This window comes from Canariomyces notabilis (genome assembly GCF_033297395.1).
Source record: "Canariomyces notabilis strain CBS 508.74 unplaced genomic scaffold N656scaffold_9, whole genome shotgun sequence".
NCBI lineage: Eukaryota > Fungi > Ascomycota > Sordariomycetes > Sordariales > Chaetomiaceae > Canariomyces > Canariomyces notabilis.
The window spans coordinates 93,345-108,836 of NW_027041831.1; the positions used below are offsets into that span (position 1 = coordinate 93,345).

General features: G+C 53.7%; 7 protein-coding genes across 7 annotated transcripts; 4 read left to right on the forward strand and 3 right to left on the reverse strand.

The window, feature by feature from the left end:
• Positions 1–140: 140 nt before the first annotated feature.
• N656DRAFT_789120 (MFS general substrate transporter) lies at positions 141–3,642 on the forward strand (the record flags this gene model as incomplete). Its single annotated transcript, XM_064816753.1, has 5 exons — positions 141–147; positions 914–937; positions 1,265–1,898; positions 1,964–3,032; positions 3,580–3,642. The coding sequence occupies 5 exons, from the start codon at positions 141–143 to the stop codon at positions 3,640–3,642; spliced, it is 1,797 nt and encodes a 598-aa protein (XP_064670560.1).
• A 727-nt stretch (positions 3,643–4,369) lies between these two features.
• On the reverse strand, positions 4,370–4,738 carry N656DRAFT_673847 (ankyrin; the record flags this gene model as incomplete). Its single annotated transcript, XM_064810461.1, has 1 exon — positions 4,370–4,738. A coding segment is annotated over one exon (369 nt), but the record flags the coding sequence as incomplete, so codon positions are not given.
• A 706-nt stretch (positions 4,739–5,444) lies between these two features.
• On the reverse strand, positions 5,445–6,704 carry N656DRAFT_778499 (NAD(P)-binding protein). Its single transcript, XM_064815018.1, has one exon. It carries the CDS (start codon positions 6,534–6,536, stop codon positions 5,661–5,663), a length of 876 nt encoding a protein of 291 aa, XP_064670562.1. The 5' UTR covers positions 6,537–6,704; the 3' UTR covers positions 5,445–5,660.
• Positions 6,705–7,340: 636 nt separating this feature from the next.
• Positions 7,341–8,591, forward strand: N656DRAFT_637161 (uncharacterized protein). Its single transcript, XM_064810390.1, has 2 exons — positions 7,341–8,170; positions 8,235–8,591. The coding sequence occupies exons 1-2, from the start codon at positions 7,818–7,820 to the stop codon at positions 8,389–8,391; spliced, it is 510 nt and encodes a 169-aa protein (XP_064670563.1). The 5' UTR covers positions 7,341–7,817; the 3' UTR covers positions 8,392–8,591.
• An 869-nt stretch (positions 8,592–9,460) lies between these two features.
• N656DRAFT_752011 (uncharacterized protein) lies at positions 9,461–10,429 on the forward strand (the record flags this gene model as incomplete). The annotated part of the gene is made up of 2 exons (XM_064813027.1): positions 9,461–9,839; positions 9,951–10,429. 2 exons carry the CDS (start codon positions 9,461–9,463, stop codon positions 10,427–10,429), a joined length of 858 nt encoding a protein of 285 aa, XP_064670564.1.
• A 1,532-nt stretch (positions 10,430–11,961) lies between these two features.
• N656DRAFT_767990 (ribonuclease H-like protein) lies at positions 11,962–13,075 on the reverse strand (the record flags this gene model as incomplete). Its single annotated transcript, XM_064813591.1, has 3 exons — positions 11,962–12,313; positions 12,378–12,847; positions 12,878–13,075. The coding sequence occupies 3 exons, from the start codon at positions 13,073–13,075 to the stop codon at positions 11,962–11,964; spliced, it is 1,020 nt and encodes a 339-aa protein (XP_064670565.1).
• A 1,322-nt stretch (positions 13,076–14,397) lies between these two features.
• On the forward strand, positions 14,398–15,324 carry N656DRAFT_797543 (NAD(P)-binding protein; the record flags this gene model as incomplete). Its single annotated transcript, XM_064817653.1, has 2 exons — positions 14,398–14,684; positions 14,751–15,324. The coding sequence occupies 2 exons, from the start codon at positions 14,398–14,400 to the stop codon at positions 15,322–15,324; spliced, it is 861 nt and encodes a 286-aa protein (XP_064670566.1).
• Positions 15,325–15,492: the final 168 nt, after the last annotated feature.

Consider the following 15,492-nt stretch of genomic DNA (forward strand, 5'->3'; position numbering starts at 1 on the left):
CGCTGGAAGAGAAAGGTGGATAGTAGATGGTGATTTGACTGCAAGTCTGCAACATTGAACTCGCACAAGGCACCTCAATTTAACTGCAGACTGTAGGGAGTAGGAGCGAAGAGTGAACCCCGCAAATACCTTACACATACATGCCCTGTACGACTCTGTCGCAGCTTACAAGTTACCGATTAACGCTATCTCGCTAGTCTCGGAAGGTGGGCGGGAAGACGGGTTCAGGGGTCTCTGACTCTCTGAGCACTTACGCCGTGTCAACCGTTGGGTGTCATTGCGAAGCATGATTCGTTCAGGTTGTGGGACTATCTTACAGAACACCAACGCTGCCGAGACAGCATGTCCAAGACGTGGATATGTTGTGCTGCATCTCCCTCAAGTGTTGGTGGAAGAACTGAGCCAACTCAAAAGAATGCCCAATGGAAAGTTCCAACTTCCAACTTCCCTGCGGCACGGTTCTCACCAACACCCTAGCTACATATGGATCCGATCCAATCACCGCGATACCGCCATCTACCCGGAACCCACTTCGCCCAACTTCCTCGTTTAACTCACGTGCAGATGAGAGCCAACGGCATACAACGCCCACGCAAGTTTGACTCGGGTGGAGACTGGAAGAAATCAAGGACCTAAGAAGGATACCAACCAAGTCGGGTCGCCACTGGCGCTAAGTCCAACTGCCCAAGTCTTCAGTTCGCATAGGTAAGTAGATGATAAGCAGATCCGTCGTCTTTAGTTCTGCAAGCACGTGTCGCATGCGTTGGTGACTGGCCCAACTTGACCAATATGGCTTGGTTGACCGTTGAAGGCGGATGACATGTTCAAGCCAGGGTGCGCATGGGGAAGAGCAAGGCACGAGAATAACATGAGTTACCGGTACTTTGGGAAGACCTTTGGTGTCATCTTTCAGACACAGAGAGACCAAGTCTAATATGTACCTATGTACAATCATACACGGGAAGAAGTATTGTAAATGTAGGGTAGGTACCAGAGTAACCAGACATTGGGGTTACCCATGTATGTATGTTGGACGTTTATTTACAGGAGTGCAGCCTGGCAGTTCCTGCATCAAACTTCTCACCCCTAATTTGCACCGATGGCTGGAGTCCCTCCATCTAATCGTCCTTAAGGTAGCTATCCTACCTTAGTACTTCAGTTCTCATCTACATGTAGCCATCTCTTGAATTGGCAGAATCTTGCAAGCATTCTTCATGTCCTTCTGACTCGCTCAAAATTTCTTCGACAATGACAGACACACTAGACAAGAAGCCCACGCCCGAAAAACCGCCTGCCGTGGCCCCTGGCGCAACATCAACAACAACAACCACGATGAGCTCCGTGTCCGGCAGTCCTGACGCAGCAGACGATGGCGGTACAAGTACCAGCAAAAAAAGCAGCAAAAAACCTGCGCGGTTCTGGATGATTATCGTGGCACTAAGCCTGCTGGCTTTTCTCTCGTCGCTCGACGCCATGATTATCGGAACAGCACTGCCGACCATCACGGCCGAGATCGACGGCGCCTCCGTTTACGTGTGGATCGCCAACTGTTTTGTCTTTGCCGCGTCTGCAGTACAGCCGCTCATCGGGCAGCTGGCCGACATATTGGGCCGGAAGATGCCCACTGTCGGGTGTGTTGTGCTGTTCACTGTCGGCAGCGGTATCGCTGGCGGTGCGGCAAATGCCGCCATGTTCATCGTCGGGCGAGTGATTCAGGGGGTCGGCGCCGGTGGTATCTATGTTCTTATCGATATTGTTGTTTGTGACTTGGTACCGCTCCGAAACCGTGGCAAATGGCTGGCCATCATCAACGCCTGGGCGGGAGTGGCGGCAGCCCTGGGTCCGGTGTTGGGCGGTGCCCTTGGTCAGCACAACTGGAGATGGATTTTCTACATGAAGTGCGTGTCACCTGTGAACCTGAATCTTCCGGCCGATGCGGTTACTGACGATGGAAACATCGCAGTCTTCCTATCTGCGGGATTGCACTTCTCACCATCCTGCTGTTCATGCACGTCAACCGCGGCGATTCGGCACTTGGCATTTCCTCGCTTGACGTGATCGGCAACCTTATCTTCATTCCAAGCATCATTTCGGTGCTCATCGGCCTGGTGACCGGTGGCGTCGTACACCCATGGTCATCATTCCGCGTCATTGTGCCCATCGTCCTCGGTGCTATCGGCTGGATATGCTTTCACTTGCACCAACACTTTCTTGCCAGCAACCCGAGCATCCCTTCCCGGCTTTTCAGCAACCGCACCTCGGCCACCGCCTACATCTTATCCTTCCTGTCATCCGTGCTCTTGCAGACTGCCGGTCTTTTCCTGCCCGTCTACTTCCAGGCCGTGCTCAACACCACCGTCATGGATTCGGGCGTGTATTTTCTACCGTTCGCCATCGGCACCTTGTTTTTTGCAGCCATGGGAGGTGTGTTGTTGAGCTCTTTCGGCGCCTACAGACCTATCCACGCCGTCTCCTTCGCCCTAAGTGCTGTCGGCTTCGCTCTATTTACGTTACTCCAGTCCAACACCCCCAAGGTCTCGTGGGCTTGGTTCCAGCTTATCATGGTCATGGGGCTGGGTCCGACGGTATCAACCGTGCTCCCGGCCATTCTCGTCGGTCTTCGGCAGTCGGATGTTGCCGCTGCCACGGCCGCTTTCTCCTTTATCAAGACTTTCGGTTTCGTCTGGGGCGTGACAATACCGTCCATCATCTTCAACGGCGTGTTCGACAGCAATCTGCCGCTCATATCGTCGGCAGAGTTGCGGAGCCAGCTTGCCAACGGTGGAGCATACGCCTTTGCCAGCCAAGCTAACAGTCTTGCGCCCACGGCAGATCCTGTCTTGTGGAGCGAGATCGTGCAGGTATACGTAACCAGTTTGAAGGCTGTATGGTGGTGGGGACTTGGTCTTAGCATTTTGGCCACGTTTTTGGTTGCCATTGAAGACCACCTGGACATGTCTACCGAACTCGAGACAAAATACGGGCTCCAAGAGAGCGGGACGGAGGGGAAGAAGATCGATAGGCAAGCGCAAGTAGAGGCGGGGTTGCCGAGAAGCACATGAAGGGGCCATGATAGCAAGACAGCCTCCACATCTTAAACCCTGTGATCCAACCAGTTGTATAATGTATCAAGCTAGCGGTGTTCTCAGACGGATAGATAGACCAAGACAGACTCTGCATCTTATCATTGAGCGGGGAAGAGTTCACGTGAAAAGTGCTACAGGTACAGGCACTTGAGTCCCAGGCAGGTTCCCTCAGCGCCCGCTCCCCTGTCATATACCTGAGATGAGCCCCGGCCTGATGAGGTGGCAGGTGAATCTGGATGTGGCCGAGTTAGGCCAACAGCTGAGAACATTGAGTGGCCATACAAACCCAACTGCATAAACATGCAGCTCCGGCGCTTACATGTATGCGAGCAATGAACCGTTGGTGTGTTGGTAGTGCGCATGCAGTGACTATAAATTCCTGTTCCAATTTGAAGCCAACGGGCCAACGTTATATGCAAGTAGCAAACTGCCGCAAGGCAGCAAGAGCAATTCCTTAGAGGCCCTGTGTTGGGCAGACGGGAATGCCAGGTAGGTCGACTCGGTCGGAGACTCGGATACTGCCCCCGGTTCATTTCGATGGAAGGCTGGATCATGATGGGTGTAGGAGAGTACATGGAGCCGGACATGGTTGTTCGACGTGTACGAGCGTCATACTAGTACAGAAGGCCTGTGCGTCACCGCTTGCGTACCTAGATAGATTTCTACCAGCGGAGATTCATCCAACTTCGTCCTCAATGACCATGTGGCTTGGTGTCTATCCTCTAGCATTGAAGTCGACAGGACAACCGCAACTAGCACATCCAATTTGGTAAATAGAACTTACACGGGAAAATCGAAAACGCTTCAGCATCATAACTATGATACCTAGGTGCATCTACTAAGTAAGGTACAAACAATCCACTTCACAATTTCTAAATTACACATATGCCACACCCTTAGTTCTTTCTAGACTGGAGTCAATCTTCTCCTCAGCCTGAGCCTCCCCACCTGCTACCATCACTCGGCACCAGCTTCCTAACATCATCCGGATCCCCCGGCTCATACTCCAAGTGGGTAGTCAAATCCCACGGCGTGTCCCCCATCTCCGTTTTGGCCCGCACATCGACCTTCCCCGTCTCCAGTAACATCCTCACCACCTCGGCACAACCCGCCTCCGCAGCCAGGTGCAGCGGCGTGTACCCCTCGTCCGTCGCCGCCATGACATTCACCCGCCCCGTGGCCAGCAGCAGCCGCACGAGCTCGTGCGTAGCACACTCGCACGCCATGCACAGCGGCGTCCAGCCCAACACGTCTTGCGGGTCAGGGTCGATACCAGGGATAGCGAGCAGAGCTTTGGCCGTGTCGACATGGTAGTGGAACGTGGCGTAGGTGAGGGCCGTCCAGTTATCATTGTCGGCGGCGTTGACGTCGGTGCCGGGGATGGCGAGCAGGCGGGCTATAAGGTGGTTGTGGCCTCCTGCGGCTGCGAAGGTGAGGAGGGTGCGGCCGTCGTTGGTTTTGGTGTGCGGGTCTGCAAGGGTGGAGGTGAGTAGGTAGGCGACGATGGCGGTGTGGCCGGCTTCAACGGCGACGGTCAAGGGTGTCCAGCCGTTCTCATCTTTGGCTCCAACGTCGATGGTATCGATGGCGAGGAGTAGTTTGACAATTGGTAGATGGTTGTTGTGCACAGCGTGGTGCAGGGCTGTGCGGCCGTCGTCGTCTTTGGCGTTGATTGGGATGTTGTTTTCAGAGAGAATCTTCCTCACTGCTGCTTCATCCCCACTTGCCACTGCCGAGATGAGTTGCGTACTATTACCAATTGTGTCTAGCTGATGGGCCATATCGGGGGTACTGCATGTGGCAACTTGGAAGTTGGAACTGCCCGACTGACCAGATTCACTTCCAGCTCGATTTTAGCATTCAGTGGAAGCTACCCGATGGTTTATTGAACAGTGAGGAGGAAAATAATTCCAGCCGAGGTTCCAGGCAGCCAACTATCGACAATTTACTGGGTAAAGAATTTGGGGGCCAAACAGGAGCCCAGGTGCCGCGTCTTGTCCGCTAAGGTACCTTTCATACGCAAGATTTATACCTGACATTGAGATGTAAGTGCTGTCTTACAGACAGGGCTATACAGTAATGATTGAAGAAGTGTCGTGTAGTGCCAGGGCCTGGCCGTCGCTGACTCCTTCCCTAGGTCGGCCAGCTACACAACCCCCCTATTTCTGGCCTGTATGTACTTGTACAGGGTACATACATTAAGGGGTCCGTTGCTGTGGCAATGGCGAGCAATGGTCTCAAATCCTTAGGTTAGATGTCTTATCGATAACAATCTTATCGATAACACAGCTCGTCCAGGTCGGCACTCCACTGAGCCCACTCACTTCAATTCCCACCTTGCCCCACAAAGCGGGTGCACTTTGTCGCTTACCAGTTGACACTCACAGCAGACAGAACGACTGCTCAAAACTTTCATTCAAATCCACAAACCTAGGATGAAGACATCGGACTGGTCTCACCTCTCAAAATGAGCTATCTGCTCATATAATTCTAGAAGTCTAGAAACCTTTGGCGATATACAAAACCATGCCTCCGCACTTCCATCACCAACCGGCGTTACTCTCGATCCACGCCCTACTTTCCCTCCGGAAAGTCGCTCAACGCGCTAATCCGCCGCCACTCCTCGATAGCATCCAGAGTCTTGTGCGCAGCCTTTGTGATTTCGGTCAACGCATCACTGCCCAGAGGCAGAAACTCCGGGAAGGGCATCCCCTCGGCAACACCAGTCGAGGTGACGGCCTCATAGATGATCTCGGCGCCCTTGGCCGGGTTCCCAAGTTGTAAGCCATTGTATTTCTTGAAATTAGCGTCCGCAACGGCATTAATCTCATTATACTCTGGCATGCGGGTTGAGGCCTGGGTCCCCGCAAAGTTCGCGTCGGGCTTCAGCAGACTGGTGCGAAAGAAGCCTGGCTCGACGAGGCAATGCTTGATGCCGAAACCCCTGATTTCGTCGGCCAGGCCCACTGTGGCCCAGCGGAGTGCTGCCTTGGACGCGTTGTACAGGTTGCAGCTGTTCATTGGGTACCACGCCGCCATGGAGCCGATGGTTACGAGAGTGCCCTCGCCCTTGCTGCGGAGGTGTGGAAGCACGGCGCGGTAGAGGTTGAGCGGCCCGAAGAAGTTGGCTTGGAACTGCCGGAGGGTTTCCTCGGGGGTTGCCTCCTCGATGGTGCCTGTCTGCACGTATGCGGCATTGTTGACAACAACATCGATGGTGCCGTAAACCGAGATGAGGTCGTTGACAGCTTTCTTGAGTGCAGGGAGAGGCTCGTTGTGATCGAGTCGAACCAGCTTCAGATTGTCGTTGTTGGTAAGCTCCTTAACCTTGTCAGGGTTTCGGGACGCAGCAAGAACACGGTCGCCACGAGCAACAACAACCTGGGCTAGCTCCAGGCCGAAGCCAGAAGAGCAGCCCGTGATAAGCCAGACGCGGGAGCGAGGTGCCATGTTGAACGTGTGGTTGACAAAGGTGGGTTGACCGCCGATGTTGTTGCACTTTGCGTCTTTTGAACGTTTGGATTTTGAGGTTTTGACGAAAGGTTGGTTTGGATGGCTTTGATCAAAGTGTAAGTGCAGTGGTAACTGATGATCCGAGTCTGGAGCAGCCCGGGGCTTGCCTTGAAAATGTCAAGCCTTTTATGATCATTCCAGCGGCGGCTTCGCCGGTGCAAAAAGAGCCCATGTCACGCCATATCCGATGTTGTTGAAGGTTTTCATCTTCAATGGATTGGCAGACGTCACATCAGCCTGCGTGATTGTTGCCGTTGGTAAACGCCTATCCCCGATCTCCGACCGGCCGGAACACGCCCGGCCCCACTGCGGCCCAAGACCCACTACAACCCCGAAGCTCATCATCGCCAGCCATGCTATGCCCAAACCCAATGTTGCCGACAAATGCGGTGCATTCCAATCTGATTTCATTTATCTACTATCTACCACCGAAACCTCGCTCGTAGTGAGCGAGAGTTTTACTGAGTGTCCTACTTACTACACATTAGAGGATTGGATCTACCCCATATGACGATATTCGTCTACAAGGCCACAAATTGAATCCTCCGTGGCATCAATCGTCGCAAGACACTCGAGAAGATCGCTTCGGAAAGAGGCTATCAGCAGTACTAGCTGGTGAAGAGCGAGCGAGTGAGGCTTACCGAACTCCACCAGTGCACCTTGACTCTACGCAGGAGATAATATTGACCCCTTAACCGTTAACCTCATTTGGACATCAACAGTAGATGCGCAACATTATGCGCTCTTGCCACTATGTTTCGTTCTATCCTACCGCTAAGTTGGTGATCTAATTGACATGCTGAAGAAAGATACTACTAGTGTCAAGCCTACCGTCTACTAACTGGTCGGCTCAAGATGGTGCCCTGATGCAGATCTCCCTACGATGCTGCCGGCTTATAACTGACTACCCGAACCAAAATTTTGTCCGAAAACCAAACTCGAATCTGGATACCCTCCCGATTTCAATGCGGGTCCGGGTGGTCTATGCTGTGCACCAGCTCACGGGCCCGATCTCCGTCTTGCCCCTCAACGATTACTCCCTCGGTACGTCATGGAGACAAAGAGTCACACAGACGAAGGCGACTAAGCCTTAGGAGACCGTATTTCAACGCCACAACGCCCAACCAGGGCCTCAAACCCTTACCCAGATTTCACAATATAGGTTCGCGGTGATCATCACCCGACGAGATCCTTAACAAAGACAACCAAAACGTCAACATGCTACACATAAAGCCAACCAGCACCAGGACTGTCCGGTTCGTCTTCCAGAGCACCTTCCGCCCGGCGACCCGCTGCCTCTCAACCACGGCGGCACGCTGCGCAACTCCCACAGGTGGCAAGGTATATGGCCCGAACGATCCGAGGGGCGGCAACCCCGTCGACGACATCGATCTCGTCTTTGACTATCCAACGGAGGGACAAACCTCGCACCAGAAGCAGCCACTCGAGACATCCGGCCTGGACATCCACTCGGCCATGCCCCACCACCCGAAGGGCGTCAAGGCAGGGATGCAGCAGGCCATGGGCAAGAAACTGGACAAGGAGATGGGGTACCCGGAAAACCGAATGATGTAGGCGTTCATGTTCTATATCCAGCAGCAGGGAGTACAGAATCTTGCTAACTGTCTGTCCCAGATACGTTGGGATCGGAGCCCTCGGCTTGGGCTGCCTCTACATGATGATGCGGCCGCGGAGGGCGGAAACGCCGAGCTCCATCGTACAGCCTGGTGACTTGGCTGCGCAGAAGTCGAATGAGAGTGGCATGGATAGGATGGTTGGCCGCGGCCACTGAGAAGTGAAGACGAGCTCGGGCCGGGGTGCTCCGATCTGTAGTGGTTGCAGACAAACACGATCGGGTTGTCCGCTACAGTCGGTAGTGTAGGGAAACCCTAAGGTACCTATGACAGTTATTGTATCTAAGTCTCTATCCGGTAATGCTACACTGGTATCCATCTGGTTTGTAATGATTGGGATAGGTACATTCCAAGGAGACAATGGGACGAACTGAAGCGGACAGTTGGGACAGGTACGGGATGCACAGCTAACATGAAGGCGGGATCTGTCCACTTGAGTCTCAGTAACATGAACGGACTGAAGTGAATATTGTAACTGTCAACGGATACAGTTTCAACAGACCCTCACCCATCCCCTGTTAATCAGCTCCAACTTCTCCACTGACTTTTATCACTTCCATGACGGATGGGATGACAGAACCTGCTGGACAGAACAGAGTAGCCCTTAGACTAGTTCCAGTACCTCACCCAGATAGTCAATATACGATGTTGATGTAAGAACTAAGTCATGTCACGGTGCATGTGGTCATCACGAGCACCGTCGCCCACCAGTACGGTAATGGTTCTCCCGAGTGTAACACACCTCACCTATATGGCTTGGAAGCCCATAGTAATGGTTTCGATACAACATCCCTTCTTTCCTCCCCCTACCAATACATTTCGGGATATTCAGCCCCTAGGTGGATTCGGAACGCAGCCATAGACATTACATGTAGGTATACTCACATATGTGGCGTAAACTAACACCACTGCACGGCACAAGACTCCGGGTCTCAAGCACCAGACGTGAAGTTACGACTTTCTGGAGGGCAGATTATCGCGAATCCCTACTAGTACTTGCCAACACCCCCTTGTTGTTCTACTCCATGTGGATTCCCTAATATATATTCGACCAAGCTCCAATTCATCCCTGGCGTCGGTAAGCTCTGTTACATAGACCTTTCACCACTCTTGAGCTCCCTCATCCCTTACATCGACCTGGAGTTTCTACTTACAAACAATTAGGCACCTATTATTCAAGACATCCCAACTTCTTCTCACTCAACTCTCGCGGCCTCTCAAGCGACGATGGTCACGGCAAACCATACCCATCTCCTAGCCACCTACATCACGGCGTTACACATCCTTCAGTTCCACGGCATTCTCGATGGCTACGGCCATATGTCACTCCGGAACCCCGAGAACCACTCAACCTTCTTCATGTTCCACACCGTCTCCCCAGCCCTGGTGTCTTCACTTGCCGATATTGCCCTGTATCATGTCTCAGACGCTGAGCCGACTACGCCAGACGGACCCAGAGGGTTTATCGAGCGTTTCATCCACAGCGAGATCCTCAAGCGCTATCCCGGTATAAACGTAGTGCTACACGGCCATGCCGATATCTTGGTCTCTTATAGCATCAGCAGTGTACCGTTGCGAGCGGCAATCCATATGGCTGGGTACCTTGGTAAGTTGGCTCCTACTATGACAGGCATACATCGAGCACCGCTCCCGAACATTGTCCATCTCCCCTTGCCTCACACCTCATGCACTGTGTGCCGAGCTTAAACCCTCACAGGCGGAGCAACCCCGATCTTCGACATTACCCGTTACTACCTCCCCAACGAAACGCAAGACTTGCTGGTCCGAACCCCCCGGCTCGGCGCGGCCCTCGCCGACGAGTTCTCTCCCAACAACAATGGCGAGTGCGAGGACCATGATCTGCCCGACCACGACCTCGTGCTGATGCAAAGCCATGGCTTTACCAGCTGTGGCGTTGAGCTCGAAAAGGTTGTGTACCAGGCTGTTTACGCAAAGACCAACGCCCTGGTCCAGGCCGAGGCCCTCCAACGTCGGCATGATGCCTACAACGGACCGGCGGTGGCGTTGGAGGGTGAAGGAGATGGTGGTAAGGACAAAGATGGAATTGTGTACCTCACTCCGAGACAGGCACAGGATACGTGGGCAACCATGAGGCGTGACGTCTCACGGCCGTGGGGGTTGTGGAAGAGGCAGGTGCAGGTAGATCCGTTGTATGTGAATGAATTGGAGTCTTGAAAGGGGAAAGGTTTAATAACATCGGCATTTCCGGGTGACATATGAGACGCCTTGGCATTATATTAGTCAAATCCCTCCTTCATTGATAAATAGTAACTCGGCATGGTGTCTGGTGACGAACCACAGCAGCCCTCTAGCGATCCCCTCGCCTGAGTTCCCACGGACCCTTTCCCCATCACTCCTCCTCCCTCCTCCTCGTGCTCCTCTCCATCCGCCTGCCGAGCCCGCTTGGACTTACGCTTCGCGCCCTGCTCTATGATGATCTGCGGCTCAACTCGCCGTGGAGGGTTGACCTTCAATGTATGGATTCCCTTCTTGTCACGAACTTCCCATAGCCAATCCTTCTTGACCGCTCTCCCTGTTGGAGTAGTTGTCCAAACGTTCCAGTCCTGTGGGTCTTTGTAGGCCCTGTAGGCACGATGAATCTCGGTTTCTTCCCGAGCTTCTCTTGTCCCTCTCTGTGGATGTACATACATCTGGTCTTCAAATCCCGAGCGATACAAGGCAAGATTTATTTGCGTTGGTTGATGCTGGGGCTCAGCGGTTTTGCCTGAGGATTCAGACTTTTGGGAGCTACTGCCTGATGCTCTTGAACCCCCATCTTCGCTACTGGCAGCGAACACAACGCGGGGTGTCGATTCGAACTCGAATGCCTTGGGGTCATCAACGTTGTCCTACAAAGATGCTTCTACCGCAGATGCTCCGGCTGGCCCTGCGGTACCGGCGAGGCATCGTCTCTATCTGTTCTAGAGACTGGCGCCCCTGATAACGCGTTCGAGGCCTCCCACCATCACAGTGACGGTCGGGTGGTGCTAGATCGAACATGAACAGAACTCAGACATGGAGGGAGGGTGGTAAGCAAGTGAGAGCAAAGTTAGTGGCCTAGCCACTATCACCCTAGCTAAGTTGGGCAATTACAGACAAAGCAAGTTGATGGGAGATCGATGGGCGGGGAGGGGCAAGCAGTGTTTGAGAAAAACTCTCGCTAAGGGGGGTCGAACATTAGGTCTGGGGTGATGTTGGGAAGGGGAACTGCCAGCTACTCCCACTCTGCCACGTCTACCCGTGGGGGGTTGAAAGTAGGAAGGGGGACTTGACTTATAGCCCTGGAGATCCCGGCTTGGAATGGGATGATCGAGAGAAAGGTCATCGTTTGATGTCAGTTGGGACGTAATGTAGCCTGAAATACTCCAGCTGGTCCATACATCAACCAGCCTGAGGGAAAAGACTAAGACAGGGCAGCCGTGATAGGACCGAGTAGTGTCACCGATGTGAAAGCGCTTGAATTATCATGTTGGTGTTTCCCTCAGACAGCCAGGTCCCATTAGAATTAGCCCAAATAATCCCTTGCCCTGTAATAGAAAATGACAAGAACAGAGAGCAGAGGCTAGCAGGAATCCAACGAGTCCTGGTATATCCATATCGGCAGCTTGACGAAAGAAAACTCCATCACAGACATTCCTCTTGCGACCTAACTCCTAAAAAACAGTAGAACTCAGATGCAACCAGACTTGCCAACTGGAGGATGGGTATCACTTCCTTGCGCCTTCAACAGCCAAATGATCTGCGGCAACATTTCCTGCATCATTATTATGGCCCTTGACCCAGATGAACTGCGTCAGGCCCCCCTTCTGTTCTCTCTGTTCAAGCTTTGCGCGGATAGCCCGGACCAGGTCCTGGTTCTTGACTGCGCCACCGTTTGTCATCCACCCGTTCTTTTCCCAGTTGATGTACCACTCGGTGACGCATTGAATGGAATACTTGCTGTCGGTGCGAAGCTCAATGTCTTGGGTCTCATCGACCTTTTCGAGGGCGCGGAGTATGGCCGTCAACTCAGCCCTCTGGTTCGTCTGGACTGGGCCCTCCAGTCGCTCCGAGACATTTCTGAACACAGGAAGGTGAGCACCGAACCATTTTAATGCGGAAGAAGGCTATTTGGAAGACACACCTTGGGTCATTTGGTCCAAAGTAAACCCCTACGCCTGCCGAGGCGCCGGATCTGCCGTTGCCCAGACTGCTGCCGTCCGTGTAGACGACCAGCACATTGCCGCGCGGAGGTGGGGGCTTCTCTGCTTGCTTCTGCTTCTTGGATGGCGGCTCCAAAGCCTGCTGCTCACCATCGGCCTCGGAAAGGATAAGTGTAGACGTGGCCGCACCGTAGGTACGGACAAACTCTTCCGCTGCTTCTCGCGTATCGAACTTCTTGTACTTGGGTCCTTTCCAGCCAACAATTGCCTCCTGCGCTTTGGCCCACTCAGTGTACACGCCGGGTTTGCGTCCGACAGCGACGCCATAGAACCGATCGGGCTTTGCCTTGGCCATCGAGGGCGGGTCGCGGCCCTCGGCGAAGGCTAAGGCATCTTCGTAGGAAACGAAGGATTTGACTAGGCCGGCGTCGTCAGCAAGGTATTTGAAAGCCTGCAGCGGGACAGAGTAGTACATACACACGGCTCCTTTGAACCCAGAGATTTGCTGCTGGCAAATGGCCCAGCTCGTGTACACGCCAGGCTTGTGTCCAGCACGAACAGCATAGTACTTTTGTTCGGCGGTGTCCATTTTCCTCTTTTTCGAAGGCGGCTGTGCTGTCGTGGCCGGCGCAGGCAGTGAGTGTGCAGCTGTGGCAGCAGTCTTGCGAGTTGCGGGCATGCTCAGTGCGATTGCAGAGAGGCGCGGTGTAATGTAAATAATGCTCGATCTAATCCTCCTATTCCTACCCAGATGTCGCAGGCCGAGGGACTTGAGGAGTCTGGCGTCTCGTAAAGCGCGAAAGACGCGACTCCCCAAGAAAGGGCCGGTTATGTCGATGGGTTGACGACCTTGATGAGTGCGGCTTTGTTGGGTCGGCGGCAGGGCCCGGGACAAGAGAGGGGTACGCAGGTGCTCCAGGAGTCAAACCGACCGCATTTTTGGCGCGCTAGGAACGCAAAGCCGCAGGAGAAGGCTTTATCCCCTTTGTACCTGAGACGGCCCGAATCCGTTTGATGCCCAAAGGCGCTCGAAGTGGTCTCAGACAGGAACTAGAAAATAAAGATCAAGGTCGTTGCTGAAAGAAAGTCATGTGTTGCCGGGAGGGCGATGCTAAACATGAGCAATATACGTAGATGGGGGAAGAGTCCCCACGGGGGTGCTGAGAGTAGGTGCCCGGGTTACGATAAGATAATGAGATAAGATAAAAGCATTCCGGGGCGGTGGCGGGTCATCCAGATTCGCGGCTGGCCGATCCCCACTCGCCCGAGAATGGGTGGGTCGGCGCTAACAGAACAGTCAACCGTCGCTGGTTTCTCAGGGTTACTTCGGAGAATAGTTGCAAAAAAGAAGGGGTCCAACTAATCGTATACTCATGTCGCCTTGCACAACGCTTCTTCGGCCCAGGTTGGGTTCAATTTTATGTTTGACATCTCTTCTTCCCTCACGAGAGGCAAGACCAGGTGGATATGGGAACTTTGTGGTAGGAATCAGCCAGCGCCGAGCAGGAAAGTCGGAGACCAGCAGGTCGAATGGTCGAATGGTTCAGGAGGGAGACATCAAGTAGGAGGAGCTGGCCCATCTTTCTTCGATACTGTAGTCCATCGTCGCCAATGCAGTTGAGGACAGCTTCGAATGGTTAACCACTCACAGAAGGACTGCGTGATGCTGAGTAACGGTCGAAGCGGGGGGACCATTGACATCCAACGGCGATATGATGGACAGCCGCCTTGGCACCAATGCAAAGCCCGTCGGCGTTTTCCCCCGCAGGTGATAACTGCTATGTTATCAAATTTGGAAACCCGAAGCATATAGGCGTTATGGCATCGTGTAAAATGTCTATAAGTAGGAGCGGGGGAATCAGTCAAGATGGGTGGCAGCTCAAGGGAAGCTCCTCACCCGCCCTACCTTGACAAAGAACTGCCTTAAGTGACGAAACTCTGAGCTCGACTCCCAAGCATTCTCAACCACCTTACTCAAATCAGTTGACCATCGCGACACCAATGGCTCCTCGAGTCTGGCACATTAGCGGCGCCAACACTGGCTTTGGCCTCGAGCTCGCTCTCAAGGCCATCAAGGAAGGCGACCAAGTTGTTGCCGCTGTCCGGACCCCATCCAAGGTCCCAGATAGCCTCAAGATTGATGGTGTCAAGGTCTTGCAGTTTGACCTCTCCTTCTCCCAAGAGGAGATGAACGCCTATGCCGAGAAAGCCTTCTCCGCCTTTGGACGAGTCGACGTCCTCGTCAACAACGCTGCGTATGCCTACATGGGCGCCATCGAGGAGACAGAGTAAGCATCATTCACCGCAGAATCCAGCCGCGAGAACCCCTGGGCTAAACAGTTCGCCTGGTGCAGAGACTCGCTTGTCAAGAAGCAATTCGACATCAACGTCTTTGGCATTCTCCGCACCATCCGCTCTTTCCTGCCGGGCATGCGCGCCCAGAAGTCCGGCACCATCATGAACCTCTCCTCCATCGGCGGGCTACACGGCTACCCATCCAACGGCGTCTATTGTGCGACCAAGTTTGCCCTCGAAGGTCTGACAGAGGCTCTCAACGCCGAGATAGAGCCCTTCGGCCTGCACGCCGTGATTGTCGAGCCGGGGTACTTTCGCACGTCGTTTTTGTCCGGCCCCTCTGCGGGTGCCAACCTCGCGCCTGCGCTGCCGGTTTACGAAGGGACGGTTGCGCACGAGGCGCGGGCCGCGTTTACCCAGTACAACGGCCGGCAACCGGGGAATCCAGTGGAAGGGGCGGCTAGGATCTGGGAGTATGTTGCTGGCGAGGGGCTGTTCAAGGGCAAGGAGAGGAGACTGAGGCTGCCTCTGGGTAGTGACACGGGCGCGCAAATGAAGAAGTTTAGCGAGGAGCTTGCGGAGACAGCGAGGGATTATGAGAGCATCTGGAGAAGCACCGACTTTCAGGATTGATAGTCGTCATAGAGGATGTGTTTCTGACGGAGGAGAACGACAGGTCCCAATCATTTGATCTTCTATCCAAGCCCTTTCTGTGGACTTGGTAATGGTATACCGGTTGGTTTGTCAGTGTTGGGCTTGCCTTAAATTGGCTCATGAACCTAGAAGTGACGAGCCAACGGG

What these genes read in the sequence shown, in the direction of transcription:
- N656DRAFT_778499 (XM_064815018.1), bottom strand. Translation starts at nt 6,536, where the DNA reads ATGGCACCTCGCTCCCGCGTCTGGCTTATCACGGGCTGCTCTTCTGGC.
- N656DRAFT_637161 (XM_064810390.1), top strand. Translation starts at nt 7,818, where the DNA reads ATGCTACACATAAAGCCAACCAGCACCAGGACTGTCCGGTTCGTCTTC. An exon ending in TACCCGGAAAACCGAATGAT is followed by an intron (nt 8,171 to 8,234) that starts GTAGGCGTTCAT and finishes TGTCTGTCCCAG; the next exon opens with ATACGTTGGGATCGGAGCCC.